Source organism: Myzus persicae, unplaced genomic scaffold (genome assembly GCF_001856785.1).
Source record: "Myzus persicae strain clone G006 unplaced genomic scaffold, MPER_G0061.0, whole genome shotgun sequence".
Classification (NCBI taxonomy): Eukaryota; Metazoa; Arthropoda; class Insecta; order Hemiptera; family Aphididae; genus Myzus; species Myzus persicae.
Window position 1 is genome coordinate 196,634 of NW_019103184.1, and position 24,364 is coordinate 220,997.

The 24,364-nt window shown below is 26.4% G+C and overlaps 3 protein-coding genes across 5 annotated transcripts; 2 read left to right on the forward strand and 1 right to left on the reverse strand.

The window, feature by feature from the left end:
* Positions 1–151: 151 nt before the first annotated feature.
* Positions 152–9,960, forward strand: LOC111033961 (GATOR complex protein MIOS). Of its 2 annotated transcripts, XM_022314939.1 has the most exons (17): positions 152–431; positions 526–665; positions 745–945; positions 1,008–1,283; positions 1,376–1,568; positions 1,712–1,902; positions 1,971–2,155; positions 2,222–2,355; positions 4,001–4,096; positions 4,455–4,678; positions 5,607–5,737; positions 5,802–5,940; positions 6,984–7,125; positions 7,206–7,428; positions 7,976–8,202; positions 8,280–8,369; positions 9,849–9,960. In XM_022314939.1, the coding sequence occupies exons 1-16, from the start codon at positions 418–420 to the stop codon at positions 8,359–8,361; spliced, it is 2,598 nt and encodes an 865-aa protein (XP_022170631.1). In that variant the 5' UTR covers positions 152–417; the 3' UTR covers positions 8,362–8,369; positions 9,849–9,960. The 2 variants fall into 2 exon arrangements, with proteins under 2 accessions (XP_022170631.1, XP_022170630.1); XM_022314938.1 differs by lacking the exon at positions 9,849–9,960 and having other exon boundaries at positions 153–431; positions 8,280–8,572.
* Positions 8,236–18,839, reverse strand: LOC111033959 (E3 ubiquitin-protein ligase HECW2-like). 2 transcript variants are annotated; one of them, XM_022314937.1, is made up of 13 exons: positions 18,282–18,839; positions 14,058–14,171; positions 13,340–13,987; positions 13,139–13,274; positions 12,880–13,048; positions 12,636–12,821; positions 12,207–12,562; positions 10,780–10,974; positions 10,348–10,716; positions 10,090–10,285; positions 9,820–10,018; positions 9,161–9,359; positions 8,236–8,930 (listed from the first exon to the last, which is right to left on the reverse strand). In XM_022314937.1, exons 2-13 carry the CDS (start codon positions 14,155–14,157, stop codon positions 8,819–8,821), a joined length of 2,865 nt encoding a protein of 954 aa, XP_022170629.1. In that variant the 5' UTR covers positions 14,158–14,171; positions 18,282–18,839; the 3' UTR covers positions 8,236–8,818. The 2 variants fall into 2 exon arrangements, with proteins under 2 accessions (XP_022170629.1, XP_022170628.1); XM_022314936.1 differs by lacking the exon at positions 18,282–18,839 and adding an exon at positions 17,590–17,833.
* Positions 18,840–18,971: 132 nt separating this feature from the next.
* LOC111033957 (methyltransferase-like protein 25) lies at positions 18,972–22,708 on the forward strand. Its single transcript, XM_022314934.1, has 6 exons — positions 18,972–19,178; positions 19,282–20,264; positions 20,328–20,849; positions 20,938–21,111; positions 21,181–21,327; positions 22,060–22,708. The coding sequence occupies exons 2-6, from the start codon at positions 19,704–19,706 to the stop codon at positions 22,144–22,146; spliced, it is 1,491 nt and encodes a 496-aa protein (XP_022170626.1). The 5' UTR covers positions 18,972–19,178; positions 19,282–19,703; the 3' UTR covers positions 22,147–22,708.
* The last annotated feature ends 1,656 nt before the right edge of the window (positions 22,709–24,364 follow it).

Sequence of the window (24,364 nt, forward strand, 5' to 3'; positions counted from 1 at the left end):
TATAATTTTTGATTGGTGCTACATAATGCATATTATTAAAATAAAACGAGTTATGTAGTAGGTCTTGGTGGGGAAATCACATTTATTATCTTTTTCTTTATCACTGAAGCATAATAAAATTATCAATATTATATCAATTTGTTTTTTTTCAATTTCTACTTTCCACTTTCAACAATTTCACAATTCATTCATTCAGCAATTCGGCATATTTTTCAATTTTTAGTTTTCATACTGACAAATAGCAATTGTTTGATAAATATACAATTATATTTTTAAAATAGATTATTTTTATAGGTACTCAATGTTTTTTGGAACGTCTAAGATCCTGTACAGTGTAGTGTAAATGTAAATTATTAAATATAAGCATTTTACTTTTTATTTGATGATTAGCATACTTTGATCTGAAATCTTGTCAGTATGTTTGTTTCTCGGTAATTGTGTATAATTAAATTTACTTCATTATAAAAACACATTTTTATATTATTTTAACAGTTCTTGCTAATGTAACTTTTTTTTTATGTCTAGGGGAGATGTACCAAAACTGGAAGTACAATGGTCTCCTGTACATAAAAATAAATTTATTACATGGGGTCCTGATATTCGAATGTACGAAGTAATAAATACTACCATTTCTGAAGGTTCTAAAAGTAGTGACACTCCAAAAGGTTTCATTAACCATCTATTTATCATTGTTGATATTTTATATTTATGTATACAATCTATAATATTAAAACTTTTTTATAGGTTTGGTCTTGTCTTCTAATACAGCAGCTAATTTGTTAGCAACAAGTACAAACCACCGTTATGTTAAATGCATTGATATATATCCAAAACCAGATTCTGAAATTATGCTGGCTATTGGACATGCTAATGGCAAGGTGACTTTTTGTACATTTGGTTTAGCAACAGTGAATAATACATTAGCTGGACTTGAATTAGGGCCAAGTAAGAAATTAATTGAATAATAATAATAAAACATTAACCTATAGTATTTTAAATTATTTTAGATTCACGTTTTTCTCGTCAGTGTAATGCAATATCATGGAATCCAGTTAATTATAATTTATTAGCTTGTGGCTTAGATAGACATCGTTCTGATCAATGTGTTCAAGTGTGGGATGTAGAAAAAAGTCCTTTGATTAATGCTGAATTATCACCAGGAAAACCATTCTTTGATTATGGAATGGGAGAAACTGCTCATTCTTTAGCTTGGTTTAATTCATCTCCTCATGTCTTAGCTGTTAGTTGCAATAGTAAAAACATTCGTTGTATAGATATCAGAGGTAAATATATTTAAAAATAATAACTAATTGGTAGTTTTAAGATTAAATGAATTTTTTTACATTAAATGAGTAATATAAAATTTACTTTTCAGATGCATCTAAATCAACAAACGTTACACAAACTAGAGCAGTGTATGGTATTAATATAGCAGTGTATAACAATAACCATATTGTTTCATATTGTGATAATAGTATAGTTTTGTGGGACTCTAGGCATTTAGAAAAACCTGTCGTTACTTTAACACAGAGTAAAAGTGTTTCTAAAGTTCAATGGTGTCCAACAAGGTAAAATGTTTACTTTTGTAATTACATTATTTACTACTAATGTATAACATATAATTTTACTTTATCAATTAATTTAAATATATAAATGAAAAAATAGATTTTCCACTTAGGCATCATTTTGAATATTATATTATTTTTGCTAGGCATAATTTATTAGGGTCCTTACAAAAAGATACTATGGCTATAAGCCTACATGATATGCAACAAAGCATGGAAGAAGCTGAGCCTTCTGCTTTAGAAAGAACTGTACATCCCGGACAAGGCAACATACATTTAGCTTCTTTTTCATGGCATCCAACTCATGAAAATAGACTACTTGCTATTTCTCAAACTGGTAATATTTGTTAAGTACTACTGTTTTGTTTATATATGTATTACGTTTGTTTTACAAACCTATTTTAGGTGTCTTAAATGATTATTTTGTATTTGAGAGGATGACTTTGAATTGGTCCACTAAATCAAGTATAGCTTGGACATATGGACAACACAATCTTAAATATATAAGTGATAAAGACTTAGTTTATTCTTCATTTGAAGATATATCAACTATTATTAAAATGCGTGCGTTTTCTCAATATGGCATTAAAGTATAAATATTTTAAATTATTTTAAGTTGAAATTAACTGTATTATCTTTTTTCCTTACTGATTTAGGACTTAGCAGAGAACGCCAAACTTGTAGATGATCCTATCATAAAAAATGTATGGAATTGGTTGGATTTAAATAGAAAAGTGACTAGGGCTGGTCTTGTACCAACAACTCCAAATGTACCGTTTCCAGGAATCAAGTAGGTAACTTAATAAAATAAAAGGAACTAGTATAACTTATTTGTCAAGCAACTTTTAGATTCTAAGTGCTCCCATGAATGTTTAATATTTTAAATGGTGTCCATCATCCTCTTTATGGGCAATAAATGTTCTTCAATTTTCTACTTCAGCATCATTTCTGGTAAAATAATGAATCCAGTTGACATTTTGGTACATACCTAAGTAAAAAAGTTGCAGTAGTTTTCAAAAGTGTATAGAAGAACTAAATATAAATTTAAAAAAAAACGGTAATTTTTATGTAAAACCAGTTTTCAACAAAATTGATTTTGTAATTTTAGTATAACAATAAAATAAATAACCTTACATACTATTCATTATCACCAAATACCTATATGATTATATTCCATACACTTAATTATTTTCAAGATATTTTGGATTTTTGAGCTTTTTTTAAGCATGTGAAATTTCGATTTTTTTTTTTAATTACTGTTTAACTTTGCTTTATTTTTGAGGTTTTTGACTAAGCAAAAAGTTATTATTAAACAATAATTTAAAAAAAAAATCTAGAATTTCACATGCCTGAAAATAGTTAAAATTATAATTTTCTATGCATGATATCAAAGACACATAGCCTCAAATTTTTTTTTAACGAAAATTCAAATTGTGTTTTTAGTTGAAAATGTATAAAATGTTCAATCCCTATAGTATTGAAAAATCGAAACAATTGTTCTCATAAATAGTTCATTCTGGAAGTAAAATATAATAAGGCACCCCTTTTTATAGATATTTTAACTTCTAACTTCAAATTTGGACAAAATTAAGTATTTAAACCAAGAATAAGATTTAAGTTATTTTGTTGTAATTTAATAATATTATTCCTGGGTACTTTAAAGTTTATTATTGCATTTTATACACACAATGACATATTCGAATGCAATTTTTTTGCATTAAACTACTTTAATAGAGGTAATATCATAAAATAAACTTAATAATATAAGCTGGCAGATTATTTTTGCAGAGAACTGTTTTTTGTACATAATGATTTTGTACCATTAAGCTCAAATTTTCCACACCATTACAATGACCTACATGATACCCAACATACAGCAGAGTGGTTTCCCACTTGCTCACCTTTTATATTTTAATTATCACCCATAACTCAACATTTATAAATTTTTGTCAACTTTGAATAGTTAAAAATTATAATTTCAGCAATATTTATTTTAAATATTATACATAGTATAAAAAAAACAATTAGTTTGATGGAACTCATACCATTTCCACACTTAGCAAAAAACAAAATTATAATTAAATGTATATTTTCTCAAAAAAGAATTAACACATTTTGCGCATAGTGTCTGACCACTGCAGGTAACTGAGGCTGAATAATTAAATTTGAAATATTAATATTTGCAATTTCAACATAAAATATTTCCATGTAAATAATAGTTTAAAGTAAATTAATGTCTGAGTTTTGTTGATAAGATACATTTTAGTGTAATAGCTTTTACAAGGTTTGAAGTATTTAGATTTTAGATATTATGCCTAAAGTCAGTTTCACCTTAAAATTTTACCTCTAAAAACTTATATATATGTATAAAGTCACTCCACTAAACTACATTCATAGAATTTTAACATATTTCTAATTGGGAAAAATAATTTTAGAACTGTTCTAGGTTTAGATTCTGGATCTACTATGCCTAAATCAGAATTAAAACATGTGCAATGGGTTGATATCCAGGGCACAGTAAAAACTTATCGGTATGTATAAATTTAAAATTATCAAGTATATAGAAGAAAAAAATGTTAACCTTGGTAGGTTTTATTTTGTTGAGGCCAAGTTTACATTTAAAGGAACACTTGTAGTATATCTTGAGTTTGGTAAGCTGGGGAAGAAATTAAATAATGATTGAACAATGGTTCTTAATTAATTTAAATGTGCACATTTGAAATCTTAATTGCTAGTATAATCTTTTGTGTAATTTATTGTACTCGGACAAAATTCCCATTTCTTTTTTATGATCTATTAAAATTTAAACTTACCTATAATATTATTTATAGTATAGTTGTTTAAAGTTACTAAATAATACATTTTTATTATAATTTCATTATTTTTTAGGAGTTCAGCCAGAGATAATGCCTTATTTTTATGTGACTGGGGATTTGATCGTAACAATGCATTACATATATCTGCTCTACTACGAAAATTAGAAAATGAAAATTCTCATACTAGAGCAGCTTCCATAGCAATTTTTAATTTAAGAATGCGTGATGCTATTGAAACGTTAAATAAAGGTGCAAATCAACAACCCAATTTAAGTATGATTGCTATGGCTTTATCAGGTATAACTTTGTTTAAATATATATTAATTATTATAACCAAATTCAGTAAGGTTTTTATTTTGGTGCAATAGAATATTTTATGATTTGTAAACTGAGTGTTAAGAGGTATTTTAAATTTTAAATGAATAATAAATGTATAGTTTATGTTCACATCTGAGGTGTAAACAGGGCTAGCTGCTAACCCCCCCCCCCCAATTTACCGTGTTTATTATAGCCTATATTACAATTTTATATTAATAAAAATTATCTTACAAAAACCCTTTAGTCCTCCTCTCCCCGTACCCCCATACAAAGTTACAGGGTATGTCACTGGTCCAAATTTATTAATTATCAAAATAGATTGGTAATTCTTCAGAACTGCTCAGTAAATGAGTAGAATGTTGGATGTCCACACATCACAAGCATATAATGTGTTTAAATTTCTAGTTTTAAAAGAAGAAAAAGTACATGAAACCTGATTGCTTCTTAAACAAATATTCTGGAGTGAATAATTATTGAGTACATACTGAACTAAGAAAAAAGGGTATTATTAAGCCATATACGCATTCAACAGTTGCTTCAGTATAAAATAAAATGGTTTTGAAAAATGTTCTTTTAAGGACTCAAATTAGTCATATTTTAACAAATCTATTGTCAGTTAAAAATCAGTGACTATATTTTATTTTGACTATTATGTAAAAACCATGATTCTAAACTATTATTTTCATATTCACATAATAAAACTACCTTCTTCAAATTGTTGCAACTATTATAAATTAAAATGACAATCAAAATCTTACCCTATCATAATTTAATGTGCATCTAGATGAAACAGAATTAACAAGCTGTCTAATAAACTTTTTCATAGTAAAATATTTGTTCATATAATATTTTAGTAATTAGGCTTAACTAACTTTTTTATTTAATGAAATATAATATGTATTTTTAGGTTATAGTCCTGATAAATATAGCATGTGGCGTGAATTGTGTTCCAGAACTAGGGAAAAATTAACTGATCCATATTTGAGGGCAGCATTTGCTTTTCTAACATCAGAAACAGAATCACATGATGCTGTTTTGGTAAATATTTGATTTATTTTAATTAATATTTTTCTTTAAAATTGAGTATTAATATTTTTTTTAGAATGAAGTTGGTATACCATTAGAAGACAGAATAGCATTTGCTTCAATTTTTTTATCCGATATAAAATTAACAGAATATATTAATACAATTACAGATAAATTGTTGGATCAAGGCAATTTAACAGCAATTTTTTTAACGGGTAAAATTTTAAAATAATTTAGAATGAAAGTAATTACACTGCTATACAGTATTTGTCAATTACCTAGTATACCTATTATTATTAAGTAAGGGACTGTATTAGTGTTATACACATGTTAACTTTGATAAACATGAAAAACTGTTGTATACAAAAAATGACTATGAGTCAGTCTATATTACTAAGTATATTCCATGAAATTTTCTTTAAAACTTTCTATTCAAATAATTTATTTTATTATTTATATTTAATTATTATAATTACATAAAATGTGTATGATAAATACAATATACCTTTCCTTAGAATCATTTAAATAGGTTCATGGTATGAATACGCAATAAGCTTAATAGTTGAAATGAATCTTGGTATTTTGAGAATGTCATTAGTATATTGTGAAATATACTAACATGCGCTACAAGGCAGAACCTTAAAAATAATATTTTATAATTATAACCAACTAAAGATTAGCAAATCTTTGTTTAAATAATTAATTTAATCCAAATTTGGACTTGCAATGAGTATAAAAAAGTGAGGGGAAGTATGTACCGCTCTTTTGTACAGTAAGGGTCGAGTGTGCCTCATGGATGTGTTCAATTTGAATTCAATGACAAATCTTAATGGGTTGTGTGCGGAGATGGTCTGTCAGCATATCATCTATTGCTATTTTTTTATTTGGTATAAACTATTGATAGGCAATAGCATAAAGTCAATCTAAATATGTATAAAAATCAAATTTTAATGCAATTTTTTGGTACTTCAGATATCAGATAATTATTTAAAATAAAGTTTTTAGGTATTTTGGTAATGTTATGAACAACTTATGAGAAACTTTGTATTACATTTCTAGCCTTTAACTACACACATTTAAACTACATTTTTAATTAATCTAAATTTCAAAGAAATGTGTTTTGGGAATGTTTTTTTTGACTCATTAATTTACTTTCTAAGAAAAAATACATCATTGTCTAAATTCAATATATTCATCCAGAATTTAAAATATTAAATAAAAGATTACCGATTCAAAATGTTTTTTTTTCCATTATTAGGTTCGTCTCCAGATGTAGTTCCATTATTACAAAGGTATTTAGATAGTACAGGAGATATTCAGACAGTTAGTATATTAGTCTTAAAGACAATCCCAAGTGAAATTGTTCATGAAAATGAAGTAATGATGAGTTGGATCAATAGGTATGAAATGAATATTTAAGATTTTCTATTTTGGTTAAATAAATTCTGAATTTAATTATGTTATTTTAATTTGTAATTAGTTACCGAGAAATGTTAAACCAATGGCGAATGTGGCACATAAGAGCCAAATTTGATATAGCCCTTAAAGCAGTAAAACCTCCGCCTCAAAATGTATTTTTATCCTGTAATTACTGTGGGAAAAATATTTGTCCAGCAGCTGATGAAAAGGAGAAAGAAAGTGAAAAAGAAACTAAAGTTCTAAGAGTGAAAGACCAAGCAGAAAATGGATCAAATAATTTCAAAGTATGTTTCCAGAAAAATGGCCATTCTCCAAGAAAATATTTACTTGTTTGAATTACTGTTGGCCATTCATTCATGTTTTTATTTTTGAATAATTATAATGAATATAGTAGAAATTATATCTTTCAGTAATTTATTCAATATTCAATTTTTTAACATTTTATTCTAGTCCAATAAAGTAAAAATGTAAAATACATAAATCCTCAGTATTAGGAAATCTTGAGGTTTTGATGAATACACAAAAAATTCAAGGTTCTACATATTCATAAATAAATGTTAAATAGATCACGATTTTAAACTTTTATCAGTTTAAAGTTTGACTTGTACACAAAAAAATGTACATTACTCATCAAATCCATAAATCAATCCACTATTAAAGTTTTTAAGTACATACCAACTAATGTACTAAATTATTCATAATTATTTTATTTATCTGCATTCAGTATTACGGAATGTAGATGTTTTTATACTATATTTAATAAATGTAACCAGAATTTTGTTAACACCATTATAAAATAGATTTTTTTGATGATATGAAATCATTTTTCAGTTTACATCATGCCCTAATTGCCAAAGTCCGCTGCCTCGGTGTGCATTATGTCTTGCACATTTAGGCACTGCCAGCGCCAAAGTACCATTAAGAAAATCATCTGGCAAACAATTAACATCTAATTATGTGATGACCGGGCAAAGTGTTAATAGTTTTTCTTATTGGTTTTCGTGGTGCCCTACGTGTAACCATGGAGGTCATTCTAATCATATCAGTGACTGGTTTAAGTAATAATTTAAAGAGTTATACACTTTAATACATGATATACATAAAAGTTTATTTATTTGTTATCATTTTTTCTTAGGAATCACTTGGAATGTCCAGTCGCTGATTGTGTTTGTCGATGTTATTCTTTGGATTCAACAAGTCGCTACTGTTCTGTATAGCGCCGGAGGTCAGTTAAAAAATTAATAGCAAATTTTAGGAAAAGCAATATTACAAATAAAATAAAAATATTAACAGTAATAACAATTGAGTTTTTCTTTTCTTAAACATCAAGATGTGAGAAATATTAGTCGAGTTTTAACAGAATAACAAGAAAGTAAATAAATAAATGTAAGGGAATCATAACCATCTCCTGTCATTACTAGGCTATTTGTTACAGGATGTAGTGGTAATAACTAGATTAAAACATTTTTGAACATCATAAATAATAAATAAATTTTGTTTAAATATTAAATTTACAATGATAATATAATTATTTTCACTCTATAGGTTTTTTATATATAAAATAACAAAAAAAAATCTTAAAAATGTTCAATAATAATTAATTTCTGGTCTATAAATCGTAATATCTACGTTTTTTAGCCTGAATATAGCTATAAAAAAATATAAAAAGACTTATTACTCCATTCCAAACGTATTACTTTCATCTATAGCTAACAAGAGTTTTTCGCAAAGTATGTTTTGAGTAGTGTACGGTGGTAAATCTAGACGATTGAAACATGTATGAGCCCTAAAAGAAATAAATACACAAACATAAATAAATTGCCTTTAAGAATATTCTATTTTATAAATATATATAATATATTATACAAGCAGAAATCTCTTCATGGACTATGATAAAAATGAAGAGTTAGTACTATTATATTGTTCCAAACTGTTTTCGTTACAATATAGGTATAATCTATTACTTCAAAAAAAATAATCAAGCCTCATGGAAATTTATAATAAATTTAATATTACCTTGGTAAACTGTTGGCTTTGCCCCATTTTTCAATACAAAACTTTCTAGGACTAGTGGACCCACGAAGAGCAGAAAATCCTTCATATGGTATACTAGATGTGCCAGTTACAAACTGAAGTAGTCTTAATCTTTGCTCATTAGTAAACTGTTCTATTGAAGACCAAAACCATCTAATAACTTGATGTCCATCATGGTAACCTTAAATAAATTGTGATACTGTTAAAACAATACATTTTAATAACATGCAAATTATAATGGATTACCTCTGAAAACTTTTGTTAATTAATATTATACAAATGCCAAGTTGCATGAACAATGTATTAATATAGACCACTAAATTATGTTTAAGGGACCAAAGCTTGCTATTAATGAAGAATAATAATATGTATTCTTCTAAATTAACAATCAAATCATGTATTTTTTTTTAAAAGTGGTCAAAAAGGTTACAAAATTTCAATGATAAATGAGTAATGGATTCAAAATAAATATAATAATTGAGTTAGTCAAAAAATCAAAATAATGAACTAATAGTATAAAAAAACCAATGAAAATTCATTTATTTTATTAAATCTTAAACTATTTTGAGAATAAGAGCTCATTTTTAGCTTTTTTTAAACTTAAGTCTATGTGTCAAAATATTTATTTTATTTTGTGTTACCTGATCTATATTCTGTGTTATTTCTCCAGTCAGATAAATCTATTTCAACAGTTCCAGCAATGACTAGTTCTAATTCTTGAGCATCAAAGACTGATACTAATCGTGGATCAACAACATCATAAAATCCTTGAACCAGAGCTCCAGTTTGTTCAGTAACACCACGTTCCAATCGCCATTTTACTATTTTGTCTATGTACTCCTATGGAAAAATCAATTTTAATATTAAATAAATCATACAAAATATAAATTAAAGTTTTATAATATATTAACCTTTTTATTTTTATCTGTGACAAAAATGCGTTGACCTCCAGGTTTTAACTCTTTTTCAACAGTTTGACCAAATACTTCTTCAGTGACTGAAAATGTGAGGTCCAACATTTCACCTGATATATCTCTTTCTTGTACCCAACATAACGATTGATGGAATTCTCGGTCAACAGATTCTAAGTCGCTCAAACTCATAGGTCTAGATTTCAAAGTTTGAAAATATAATTTAAATTTATAAACCAATTACAATTTAACACTTACAGTTTTAATAGAGTTTTGTAAAATGGCCGAGTAAAAAATGCATCCAATAGATATTGGTGGACTAATGCTAAACCTAAAACTCGTCCGCTAAATCTAAACCAGTCTTCTTTATTATTAACAAATGCCGCCGACATAGGCGATATTTGAACAGTATAAGTATCATTAGCCGAATATTCAAAAAGGCCGTAATAGGGGTTGAACAATTCTCTGGATATCAAAAAAAAGAACTCTCTAGATGGTCCACCATAATCAAGTCCTTCTTCATTATCAAACTGCGCAGATAGTTTACATTTTTGTAAGTCTTTTTTAGGCATGCTCATTATTTTATTGTATGCATCTTGAAGTAGATGATCTCGCCGTACATCAATCCTAAAAAATTCATAATATTTTAATATTCATAGAATTCTTAAAAAAATTGTATCTTAACATTACTTAAGTTTTCCTGGTCCTTGTCCATATCCTTTAGTTTCCAATTTTTTGTAAAAGTTCCTAAGTTTTGCTTCAAAATCTCTTTTGAATGGAGGAACTGTTCTATTTGCCCTATTCATTATGGGCGATTGTTGAGGAGATACTCTTGTGTCTCTGACTCTTACTGGTACATAACTCATTATCTCGTTCTCAAATAGACTAAAAATTAATATTAAGTTGGTTATTTATTTAATCATTGATGCAAGAGAATCTCAACCAGAAGTGCTTAGAAAGCTATATGTAGTACACAAAATTAATGATTTTAAAAATATTTAGATAATATATTGAGATTTATGAGAAACGTTAAATTAATTATCGTACAATGACTAGGCTAAACAAAAATTCAACATTTGTTTATTATGTTTATGAATGCTATCACAATAATCAACACAATTTTATGATTATTGTTTAATTAGTTATAAATAATAATAAAAGCATTTTGATTTACTCAAACCTGTGTTCTTAAGGGATTTTATTTAAAATGCTACATTACATTTTTTTAACTTGTACACGATACTGATATAAATTATGTATAGGTTAAGAACTACTGATCGAAGCATTAATAAAATTCAGACGTTTAAGATCTATACAAAACAGTAACTTAATATATTACAAAGAATAAAGAAAATTGCAAAAAAAAATCCTAAATATTATTTAAAAAACTATTATGACATACTAAATTAGTTATATTCTTTTATTTTATTATACATAAACAGCTACCAAGACTTAATATTATGGTATATTATTTATATGACTTTAATGTAAACTGTGATCGTACAATAAAAAATAAATAGTCAAAAATTGTGTTCATTATTTTGTTGCATGAATCAAATGTGTAGCTAATTAAGTAGTTCCAACATAAGAATTATAATTACTGGAACTATATTACTATGTTATATATCAGTGTTTCCCAAAGGGTGTGCCGCGGCACAACAGTGTGCCGTGATATTTGAAAGGTGTGCCGCGACAACTTGAACTTTTTTTATAAAAAAAACATAAAATGATTTTTTTTTTAAATATTAAAATATATAATACAAATAAAACTAATAATTAATACAAGAACGAACGTCGCAAAGCTTCAATACAATTTGGGCTGGCCGTTGTGTTTTTTGAACGTAACTGTTTCGTATGACCGAACGAATTATCACTTAATATTGAAAGGCCAAAAATGTATAGTACACGGAACAATTCTATGATATATATATACAAGTAATATTATTACCTATTAACGATAATAATATCCGACATCATTACCTATATACGTATTATTCGATAAGTAGATAATATTTACTCAAAGTGTGCCGTGACTTATAATAACTAATAATAATGTGCCGCGATGGGAAAAAGTTTGGGAACCGCTGTTATATATATATAATAAGTATAGTATTTACCTTAACAAAATATTGAGTTCTAGTTCATTTCCAAATGTATCTAGAGATGGAATACCATCAATTCTTATTTGGTTTATTTTATCTTTTAGATTTTGGTCAGTAGATAATTGTGGATACCGTTCAGCTAATATTTCCAATATATTTGGTTGCCGTATAAAAGCTACCACTTTTTCATTATAGGCAGTCGGTATGTCCACTGTATCACAAAGCATGCTTTCAATATGTGTAATAGTTGGGCGAGGGGGAGGTATTGGAGGTTCTTGAGATGTAGATGGCAATGGCACAGAAAGATCATTTAATGGTAAACGTGGGTCAATAAAAGTAGTCATTTTTGTGGTATGGTCCATAAAAAATACCTATAACATTTAAGAAGTTATTTATTTTTTATTTATTTATTTATATTTTCATTCTTTTTACACTACCACTGACCTTTCCAGCAGCATCGGTTTTTGATGTCCATCCTCTAGGAAGTGTAATTCTTGTATTGGCAAACAAATTTAAAAGGCTAACCAAATCACTATGACTTTGATACCGTTGAAATAATGATGGATGATTTCGAATTTTAGGTACAATATATTTAAGCGATGATGAACTATTATAAAGTGCTAAAGCTCTCTGTAAAAAATGTTAAAAATTAATTTATATACTAAAAAACAAATAAATTTGATCATACTTGATTTTGCTGCAACAAAGTTGGAAATTCTTTTTTACTAATAAACTGTAATGCTATACTTGCATTATCTCTAAATTTAGTTTTAGATGAATCTAATCGTAACGAATCGGTTCTAGATAATGTGTTACATTCTGGTTCTTGTGAAATAGTTCTACGTATACTTTGGTACCTAAAATTGTAATACCATACATCTCGTTATTATTCATAGTTAAAACAAAAACATAACATAAGTAAATTATTATTGAATAGGTGAAATGACCTTCTGTCCAATTGTTGTCTTTGTTGATAATAATGCATATCACAATTTTGCCGAGACGGACGATGCCAAGTAGTTGTTCGATTAAGATGGTCTATATAAAATATTCTACCATGACTATCCATTCGAGCTTCCCAATCTAATTAAATAACAAGAGTACAGGATATCATTTGTATACATTTTAAAATAATTAAAAACCACTACCTGGAGGAAGTGTGGTGTCTCTTCTACTTTCTGATCTTCTTGGTTTTCTATTTTCATCAGTTAACATCATAAATCTTGAATGTTCTCTTGTGTCATTTGAAAGTGTTTTTTGAACAGAACACTTCATGTTAACATGATCTCCAGCTCGACTAGAAGCTCTAGTTAAAGGCCTGTGTGCTTTAGACTCAACAATAGGAGAAACATTTGTAAAATCAGAACTATCCATTAGACCTTTTGGTTTTAACTGACGTAAGGCATCCAACGGGATATTAGTAGTTGGAGGCATTGCCCAAGTTCTCTCTAAAGGTCTATGTTTATAGGTTCGCGGAGGCAGAGGCGGAGGAGGAGAATCTGGAACAGGAGTATCCGACCAGATTTTAAGGTAATCATTGTTTTCAGCAACTGGTAATTTTTTATCAACATGTTGAACATGAACATCAACTTTAGTTTCAATAATTTTAGCCTCAGATTGTGTTAATTTGTCTGAATTTTCACATGTTTCTGTACAGTTTTCACAAACTTTAGACTGTTTAGCATTCTCGTTACTGTCTGCTGCTAACTTATACACAGAGTCAAGGTCAACCGGCTGTGATTCAGCCAGACAAGACAAGCCGCTGCAGTAACGGAAGCAAAAGAATTTCCCATATCCTAAGAATAAATTGTTCATTATATTATTTAAGTTAGAGAAAAAAATAACAATAATAATTGTAATACAAACCTTCATTCATGGATGAGCAGTGTGGAAAATCAACTAACCACATTGCACTTCTTTTTGACGTGCCATTGACAGGTTGTGTATATCGAGCTATACAGGTCATAACATTTTTCTCATCTAGAACAAAATTAAAATTACTAAGGCACTTAAAATCTTACAAAAAATTATTGTTTCTACAATTTTTAAAATTAAATCTTTTGTATACTTCATGGTAGGTACAGTCAGATATTGAATAATGCATTAATCATAATTTTATCTATAAATCATTTGATGATATTTGGTATGCTATTTTCATTTTATTTGATTTATGAATAAAAATACCTTATAAACATCTATTATTTTAAATCATAAAAATACATTCTCATTATTAAACTTTGTACTTAAAAATTATATTTATCACAGTTTAAAAACAGATAAAAATATACTCAAAATTTAAATTTGAAAATATTTATAATTCTTATACTGTCTACAATTTAAATAATAATACATTTTACTGTAAAAAACATCAATTCAAATGTAAACTTGATAGACACCAACAAAGTAGAGGTGTCATGATTTTAATATTACAATGTCCGATAATCAATTAAAACACGCACATTAGACTTGACATAATATAGATATAAGACATTTTTCCATGAACATGTCTTACCTTCTTGATGATTACATTAGTTTATTACTTAGAAATAAGTAGGAGAAATATGTATGATGTATTATTCATGAGTTATATGGAATTTAAAAGTACTTCTATCTAGTACTACTTAAATTACTACTATCCAACATCCATATCCCATAATTTTAATATTATAAATGCAAAAAATCTGTCTGTTAGTTTCGTTAATTTTGAGATTTGATAAGGAGATAGTATAGACTCTAAAAAAAACACAGGTTCCTGCACAAGCCATAACTTTTTGAAATTATATGAGACTAAATAACCACTCTACTAATGTGATTGAAAAGCCATATTAGATATTAGAGCAGTCACAAACCCATAGCATTTTAGACACTAGGTGTCATAATCTCCTACAGTGGCTAAGATGCTAGAAGAACCACAGAAATGACATAATTTAAATGTTAAACAACAAAGATGTCATGCTTAAAAATGTAGAATGTGGCATTTGATTATGACCCAATAAATGTACTATGTTTATCATTAATTAGTCATCTTAGAAAGAATGGATAAAAATGTAACCATTGTTGTAATGCATTTAGTGGAAGAGGAAACAGTTGGTATGTGTTGGTATAGTAGGAAAATCTCACTATCATTACAAGATGAGCAAGAGAAACTCCTAAAAATTCTTCTTCCGAACAAATATAATAAATGTAATGAAAAGTATTTTTTTTAATTGGAAAATATAATTCATGTTTTCAGATGACTTCATTTGATGTGAATTTAAATCTTAATACCTAACTTACTATCTCATTATAACAAAACTACGGATATATGATCAAAGTTCATATCTTGTATAATACCACTTACAAAAAAATACAACATTTTTACATAATATAAATATTGTTATTGAACAAACATCAATTTTTAATTTAAGTACCCAAGTAATAAACTATTGAAGCAAATACAAAACATTGATATTTTAACAGACAAATGTATAGCCAATAGAAGAAAGAACTCTATTGGGTACTAACTATTTTCCAAAACTAATAATAAAAACTGAAACCATATTTAATAAAATATCTCACTTCAATCAGTCAGAGATCAAAAATGATATTAAATAAAAACAATGAAAATCTCCATTAAATATTATATATATGTATACTTGTTAGTCTTGGTAACTAAGATTTTTTTTCTCCTGAAGGGTTAACACTTTATAACTTATACTTGAGGTATTTAACTGGAAAAATACTTAAGTAAAATTAATTTTTATCTTCCTAAAAATTTGACTGTAATTTTAATATCTTCAGTATACTATAACTATATAATTATAATGATGTATCTAAGGAAACAAATGGATTTTGACGGTCAATTGAACCATTGATTATATTTTTTTTAATAAAAAGTGACATCCATTTTGATTACTGAGAGTGTGCTTAGAAAACTTAAGTAAATTTATTCGTTTTGAACAGAAAATGACGTATAAGACCTATCTAATTGAGTAGATATAATGAGATATATTTCAATGTATATATATGTATAAATACAACATAAATAGTTAGAATTTGGGTATCCTCAAGACAGAATTGGATATTGTTTTTAAGTTAAAAATTATTCAAAAATCTGGAACACAACATTGTATTATGTAGGTAGTAATGTACTGATGTGTTGTTAACATTTTATCACTCAATACTTCATCACTTCCCTATTATGACAATAAACTACATTTTTAATTCTGAATGCATCTTAAAGTAGTATGTTAACAACGATTACTGCCTTGATTGGCACAGTGCATAAGAGTTGTAATATATTTTATGTAACATATATTAATATTATATAGAAGATAAATAATATATGAGATCAAATTGGTTTTAAAAAACTCCTAATTTCCATTAAAATATATGAAAATATTTATAATCAGCATACATTAATTATTCTGTTAAAATGAATTCTTTATTAATGTTATTGAAAAAGGTAAACATTTTTTTAACAATATGATTTAATGTTTAAAAATATATTTTTTTTATTTAAATACTTTGATTGTTAATAAATTTGCCAACTTTAATGTACGGTTTTAAGGATAATAATAACGTCTTGTGGTTTAGTATATTAATTTTGAATTATTGGTGTTTTAAACTAAAATATTTAAGAACAAGGTATAATATTTTTTCAAAACCTACATTGTACATCTATTGAACTATAAAGTTAAAGGATAAAATAAGTAAAAATTAAATTTACTAATGTATGTTACTAAAGCAATTTAATATAGAATTCTTAGATACGTTGATAAACAATAATTTCAATAGCTTAACTACTTAAAATTTCTATTACATACATTTAAGATGTTAAAATAAATCACTGTGTGTCCTACGATATAATCTTTAAATTATAATTCTAAATATTAAATCGGCACGCCAAATTTGCATTTAAAATAAAATAGAAATGTGTTATAGTAAAACATAATAAACCTTTCTTCATTAAAATAATATTAAGTTAATACAAATAGATAACTATATTGAATGACATATTTAAGAAAAAAATTTTAAAGCATTATACATATAATTAATTAATAAATCAAATCATCAATTTTGTATGTACATAAGCAATTAACAACACTTAAAAAGAAAATAACAAGTTACAATATAGAATTTAGCTAATTATACTGTGACATAATATAATGTTTAATGTTTTTACCTAAGCATAATCAGAATGAGCGACATTAAGAATATGTTTTATCAAATAGGTATTTGATTATTGCTTTAGACTGCTTAGATATTAGATGATATTAATGCATAAAACTTGGTCATGTTGAATGAAATATTCTTGCGCAATATAAAATCAACAATGCTAAACACATTGAAGGCCTTATGTGATCGTATATTATATATACATACATATCTAGCATAAAACCATAGTTCCAAAACTTACCTTTTATGTAGCATCGAAGGGTTTGCAACTATTACTCGAGCAACACTAAATTCTATAAAAATAAACGCGAAAAACACCAACCGGAAGTGAATAACAGATACTAAGTCCGTAGAATACCATTTAACAGGATTTTAAAAACACACGCTCACAGAGAGAGAGAAAAATAACACTCATATAAAAAGCAGTGCCATGCCCTTAGAACGGATATATATGACCATTTGCCAATGAATGAAGTGAATAGATGAATGAAACGGAAACCCCCCGCCTGCCGACCCCACTCTCACTTCCGGTACATAACCCAAAATTACTATGGGCCACGAAAACATGAATGAACACAATGCTACCAACTTAAACAAGACTCATTTTACAGAAATTGATTTCTATTTTTTTTTTGCCAACATTACAGTTTTCGACGAAAAAAAATTATATGCATTATAATTTATTATAATAATAACTACATAAAACATAAATAATAAATATAATTTAATGGATTTGATGAAAAATATAAGTATTTTATCAAATTTGTATACTGTAAAAATTCATAAAGATATTACAGTAACACCTCATCAGTCATCATAAAGACATTGAATAACAAATTGAGACTAAGTTAATTTGATATTAACTTAAGTTATTCAATATTATAATTAAAATAATAAAATACTAGTTTTATTAAATAAATATAGTATACGAACCTAATTTGTAACATCCAATCCAGTCTTTAGTTTTTCGATCATCTTTAACAATGTTCCATAGTACCTTTATAGATAATCGTATACCATCTTCTGATAGATGGACTTTATTTATAGATACTTTTAGATATGTATTGTCTACATCTGAATTAACATAGACTGGTTCGTTTTTGTTATTTTTGGGGACACTGTTGTTAACCGATGTTGACAAATTTTCAACCGGATCATCATTAGTATTTGGGTTAATTCCCACTTCCAATATGTTTACAACAGATTCTTCTGAAACGTTCTCTTCTTGCAAAATTCCATCCGTACTTTGTAAGATTTCTGCAGCCAGGTTGAGATTTAAAAATGGAACAATACGTAAAAATTATTGAATGAAGTATTTCAAGGTTTTTAAAATCTTTCGTAAAATAGAAAAATAAATAATCAGCTTATAGGTAAAAGATTTCTATACAATTCAAAAATGCTCAATGAAAACCGAACTCCAAAGTTTAACTGAACATTTAAGTATTGAACATTCATTTGATATTTTGATACAAACTTGTAACTAAAAATTTTCCAAAATTTTAATATGATAATATCATTCATTGTTAAGGACCTTGAATACCGTGGTAACCAAAACTTATATAGATGATATCTTAGTTCGTGGTGGTGGTAACCAATGATAGTATCATTTAGATGATAAGAAAAAGCAATTTTATTAAATTGAAAGTCCACGGACATCGTACAAGTGGACTTGTGTTATGACCCTAGGCATGACAATTGACAATCATAATTGTATGCAGTTCATTTATTCATTACTATCTTTGATTATAATATTTTAAAAAAGTTTCTTATTTATAATTTGTCCATATTTATTTTGAAGACTCACAATTATGAATCTAATAATTTAAATAGGTAAGTATAGTATACAAATTATGGACTTAATTTTTGTATTTTATCAAGAATTAAAGTTTTTTTTTATATAATTTATTTTAATAATAAACTTAAAATTTTTCAGATTATAATGAATACCAATACAAGTTTTGACTATGATAATATAATTGACGAACTATTGATGAGTGAAAATTATACAGCTGAAAAATATTATATCGAAGGAACTGAGAATTCTTCTAAAAATGCATACAAGGAAGGTTTCACAATAGGTTATCAAAAAGGTTGTGATATTGGATTAGAAATTGGTTTTTATGCTGGGATTTTAATTGGCATAAAAAAATTACTCCAATCAAAAATAATTATACTTTCTGAAAAAGAACTTAACATTTTACAAAAGCTTTCAAACCTAATTGAATTATTTCCTCAGATAAATGATAAAAATGTTGATATCATCAACCAGTATAATGAACTAAAAGGATTATACAAAAAATTTTGTTTTAATTTAAAAATTAAAAATTTAGACAAAAGGATTCTCAATTTTTCAAAATGGAACAATTAAGATCTAAATTAGAAGAAGTTATTATTTATTTAAAACCATATTTACCTATTGCTAATAGCCATGTAGTTAATTTTATTACTAATAACTTTTGGGAAACGATCATACCTAGTGACATACGAGAAGAAATTGATTTAAAAGGCACAGAGTTTGTGTTTTCAAATTTTTGGTCAGAAAATCAAGTTCCTGATTCTCTTACACGTTTTTTTACCTCTTCAAAATTTAACAACTTAAATTCATACCCAAGTACTTGTTATATGAAATTAGATGATGCATATAATGTACTGCAATCTTGGGGTTATAAGCCTATGGATAAACCACTTAATTTAAAAGAATTTATGGGTGCTAAGAAAATGCATGAAGTAGAAGTTATGGCCAAATTAGTGGCAGAGTTTTCTAAGTATGCTGGTACAGAAATTATAGTTGATATTGGCGGTGGAAAAGGATATTTAAGTTCACTCTTAGCTTTGGCTTACAATTTCAATGTGCTTGGTATTGATTCACAATCAATCAATTCTGAAGGTGCTAGAATTCGAACAAAGAAATTTGAGGTTTTTATTTAACATATAGTGGGTGTTGATTATTTTTTAAATATAATTTTGCTTTCTTTTCAGAAATATTGGCAGTCTATTAAGAAAAAATCAAACAGCATTCCTGATGAAAAGATAACTCTTCCAATAATAAAAGAAAAATTTGATACTTATGAAGAATATTATGAAAAATACAGCAGAAAATCAGCTGTGCTGGGTAGTACTTATAAACAAATTACAGAATATGTTACTGAAAATACCAACATTGCACATTTAGCACAAACTGAATTTAAAGTAAATAACAAAAAAGAATTTACTTTAATTGGACTACATACATGTGGTTCTTTAGGTACTACGTGTTTAAAGTTATTTACTGAACCTAAAAATAATTTAAAACTATTGGTCAATGTTGGTTGTTGTTATCATTTAATTGAGGAAGAATTCACCAATGATCCATTTTGGGATGATATTGAAATTGCATTGAATAAAAATGAATCATATGGTTTTCCTGTAAGTAATTATCTGAGAGAAAGAAAATTTGTACTTGGGCGAGATGCTAGAATGTGTGCATCTCAATCACCAGATAAATTTTTTAATTCTAAAGATGTAAGTTGTTTTTACGTAATGAGGTGCATTATGGCCATGATTATTACACTAGAGAAAATAAATAAATGTTTTAATTTAATGCTCATAGATAAACAATTCAACAAAACCACTGTTCTATAGAGCCTTATTACAAGTTTATTTAGTACAAGAACTTGGATGTAAGGATATTAGTAGATGTCATGTTGGAAGGTTAGCACATAAATGTTTGACATTCAATGAGTATGTGCAAAAAGCTGCTAAACGATTACAATTAGATATCGAGGTACAATTAAGTTTAATTGTATATCTATATCTGAAGTATAAGTATTAAAAATTTTATTTTTTTTTTTAGATTGACAATGAAAAAATAAATGTATTTTATGACAAATATTTAATTGAATATGAACGGTTAAAAGTATTTTTTCTTTTAAAACAAGCGTTAGCTCAAGTTATTGAAGGACTTATAATAATGGATAGATTACTTTACCTTTATGAACAGGTAAAGTATATTATATTTGTTTTTTACCTTTCCATTAGATCAAATTATTATTATTATTACTTTTCCTATGTTTTTAAAATAAAATTTAATTTACTTCATTAAAAATCAAAAAGCAATCGGTCAAAACAATATTTTTGAGGACTCACTAGTTATATCGAGGCATAACATCATTCTTATTAATTATTCTTAAAAATACATTTTTTATTTAATTTTGGTTCTATAAATAAATAAATTTAAATGAGTCATTATTTTTAGAATTATTATAATTTATTAATGTTCTATAATATACACTAAATAACATGAACTGAAAACTTAATAGTCTGTTGATTTGTATTTAAAGTATCATTTTTATATGCAATCACTGGCGACCATGTTGCTCAGTTTGTTGATCTCCAAACTATTTAATATGTACCTACTACTATAAAATAAAATTTTAAAATGTTGTTTTTATTTTTTTCAAACCTTTATTTCAAAGCTTTGTCATTGGAAAAATCAACCATTTCAAATAAATTTATTATGTCTTGTTATGTAACTAAGAGTTGATTCAAACTTTCAAAATCAAAATGTTTACCATATTTATACCAATATTATAAAAAACCATAATTTGTTGTCATTGTTTTTAAATACTAATGTATCTTTAAATATATACATTTTAATTTAAGAAATGTGGTTATTTATACATATACGTTTTATATTAACCTCAAAATTAATAACAAAAAATTTTTGTTTCAGGGAATTGATGAAGCTTTTGTCGCCAAACTTTTTGATCCGATATTGTCTCCTAGAAATCATGCGATTATTGCACTAAAGAAAAATTAAACTTGAATAAAAAAAACTCTATTTTATACTGATACTTATTTTGCTTTAGAAATCTTAGTAATATTTAAAAATTCAGCAATATTTTGACTGATTCTTTATTTTTATTAATATCAAACTTGATGAAATGTAATGTTTGTATCGATGTTACATTTATATTAATTTGCAAAGTTAAAACTAAAATACTTTATAATTATATTATTTTAATGTTGATTAATAGCAGCACTGAGACTGATTTTATGAGTCTTGACTCTTGACTAATAGCAGAAAACATATCATAAATCCTACTGATTACTATAAAACAATAATTGTTCTTTTTATTGTGGACATTTTTTTTCAAATTTCAACTTCAATATCATTTCTGAAAGTTAATCTATTTGGTACTTTGGGGTGGATAGAAGGGTGTGTGTGTTACACATAAATGTGTTAAATTTGAATTCTATGATATACTATAGGAAAATGATTCTGAGCTATGATGGTCTATATGTGGTTTAATGGCTTGTATCAAGTTAGTTTCATGTTTTATTTTTTGATATTGCTATTAAAGTAACTTATTTTACTATGAGTATTACGGTTGTTGATTTAATTTTTGCAAAAACATTGAATTTATTATATTATTGTTATTATTACTTTTGAGTCAATACCCCCGTAACCATAGAACAATGTGAATAGATTCATGTTATAAATAGGTAAGAGCTTAAAATTAATCTAGATATATTGAAAATGTCATCGGCATTGCCTATGTTTTATAATATACCTACTTAATAATTTCATCTATTAACGAATAATGTTTTTAAATTACAAATAACTTACATTGTTATTATTTTTTCAAATGTGATTAAACTAAAATTTGAACATTAAATATCTATAAAAAAAAAACAATAAATTATTTTAGTATTTTTGGTTACAATATTATACTATAATACTACTAAATATCTAATCATGAGAAACCTTGATTTAAATTTTCAATCCTTAGCTATAGAAATTAATCATTTTGTAAATTATGAACTACAAAATAATTTTGCAAATTTTCATATTTGCTAATTTTGTTCAAATGTATTTTTAATTTTTTTTTCTATAGCTAGGTATAAGCATTGATTAGGTATAGAATAGACAGATAGCCCACGGCCTAAGAGTATTCGGTGACTAAATTATATATTGACGGGTTGCCTATAGATGACGTATTAATTACGGAAACCTAAAGGCTAAAGGTATATATTAAATCTTTATATAATCTGAACAGCAACCACAATCGCTTATCGCGTTTGTTAACAATTATTATTATCGACAATAATTATCAAATAATCAACTAATTCCATAAAATGTCAGCAGCTGCAAAAAATTCAATGGTCCAATAATCATATAACACAAATTAAATCATAATATTAAAATCAGTTGTTTTTAAACGTTTAAGGAAACCCTGTAAAACTATTGTTTGTCGTTTATTAGTTTCAGATTCTGAACGGAGCGATACATGTATTTATTTTACAATGATGTGTGTTTTTTTATACCTATATGGATTTTTTTTGTGCCTGTCATTACGGTTTGAGGCAGTGAAAGTGCAAATTATTTTGAGTTAGGAATACATACAAATTTTTCTATTTATATCTAAGAATTAAAAATTTAAAACGAGATTCCTTATAAGTTTGAGTCAAATTAAATTTTTATAAGCGTTTGAAGTTGAAATTTTTGCATTATTATTTATTAGATATTCACTCGATTTCTCATGTATCGATTTTCTTATTTTGCTGTGATTCAAAAATAGATTACAGTAAACACTTTAATTTTACACCATATGTTTATTTCATCAATTCATATACTTGATAGTTGATGAGATTTTAAGCGGTTGACGGACATCTTCAATTTTGTGAATAATAATAAAATTGTATTGGTTGGGTCAAAAAGTATGAAAATGTAATACAAGACTCTTGATATATTGTTACAATAGAAATCAAAATATATTAAAAATAAACAGGCACCTTTTTTTATAAACATCTTAAGTTCAGATTTTGAAAATGATATTGTAGTTAAAAATGTATAAAATTTTCAATTTGTATAGCTAAGGAATTAAAAATTTAAAACAAGTTTCCACTTAAGCAATTTTCTGTTTAGGTTTAAAAAACGTAAAAATTTATAAACACAGCTTTTTTATAGTTATTTTAGTAACTACAACTTTTTTTTTATTAAAAAAAAAATAAATAATATTTACAATCTGTAGGTA

Coding starts and splice junctions, on each gene's coding strand:
- LOC111033961 (XM_022314939.1), top strand. Junction 5,738..5,801: donor AATCACATGATGCTGTTTTG/GTAAATATTTGA, acceptor TATTTTTTTTAG/AATGAAGTTGGTATACCATT. Junction 7,126..7,205: donor ATGATGAGTTGGATCAATAG/GTATGAAATGAA, acceptor ATTTGTAATTAG/TTACCGAGAAATGTTAAACC.
- LOC111033959 (XM_022314937.1), bottom strand. CDS start 14,157: ATGACCTGTATAGCTCGATATACACAACCTGTCAATGGCACGTCAAAA. Junction 13,275..13,339: donor AGACACCACACTTCCTCCAG/GTAGTGGTTTTT, acceptor TTATTTAATTAG/ATTGGGAAGCTCGAATGGAT. Junction 10,286..10,347: donor TACAAAACTCTATTAAAACT/GTAAGTGTTAAA, acceptor TTTGAAATCTAG/ACCTATGAGTTTGAGCGACT.
- LOC111033957 (XM_022314934.1), top strand. CDS start 19,704: ATGGAACAATTAAGATCTAAATTAGAAGAAGTTATTATTTATTTAAAA. Junction 20,850..20,937: donor AATTTTTTAATTCTAAAGAT/GTAAGTTGTTTT, acceptor TAATGCTCATAG/ATAAACAATTCAACAAAACC. Junction 21,112..21,180: donor GATTACAATTAGATATCGAG/GTACAATTAAGT, acceptor TTTTTTTTTTAG/ATTGACAATGAAAAAATAAA.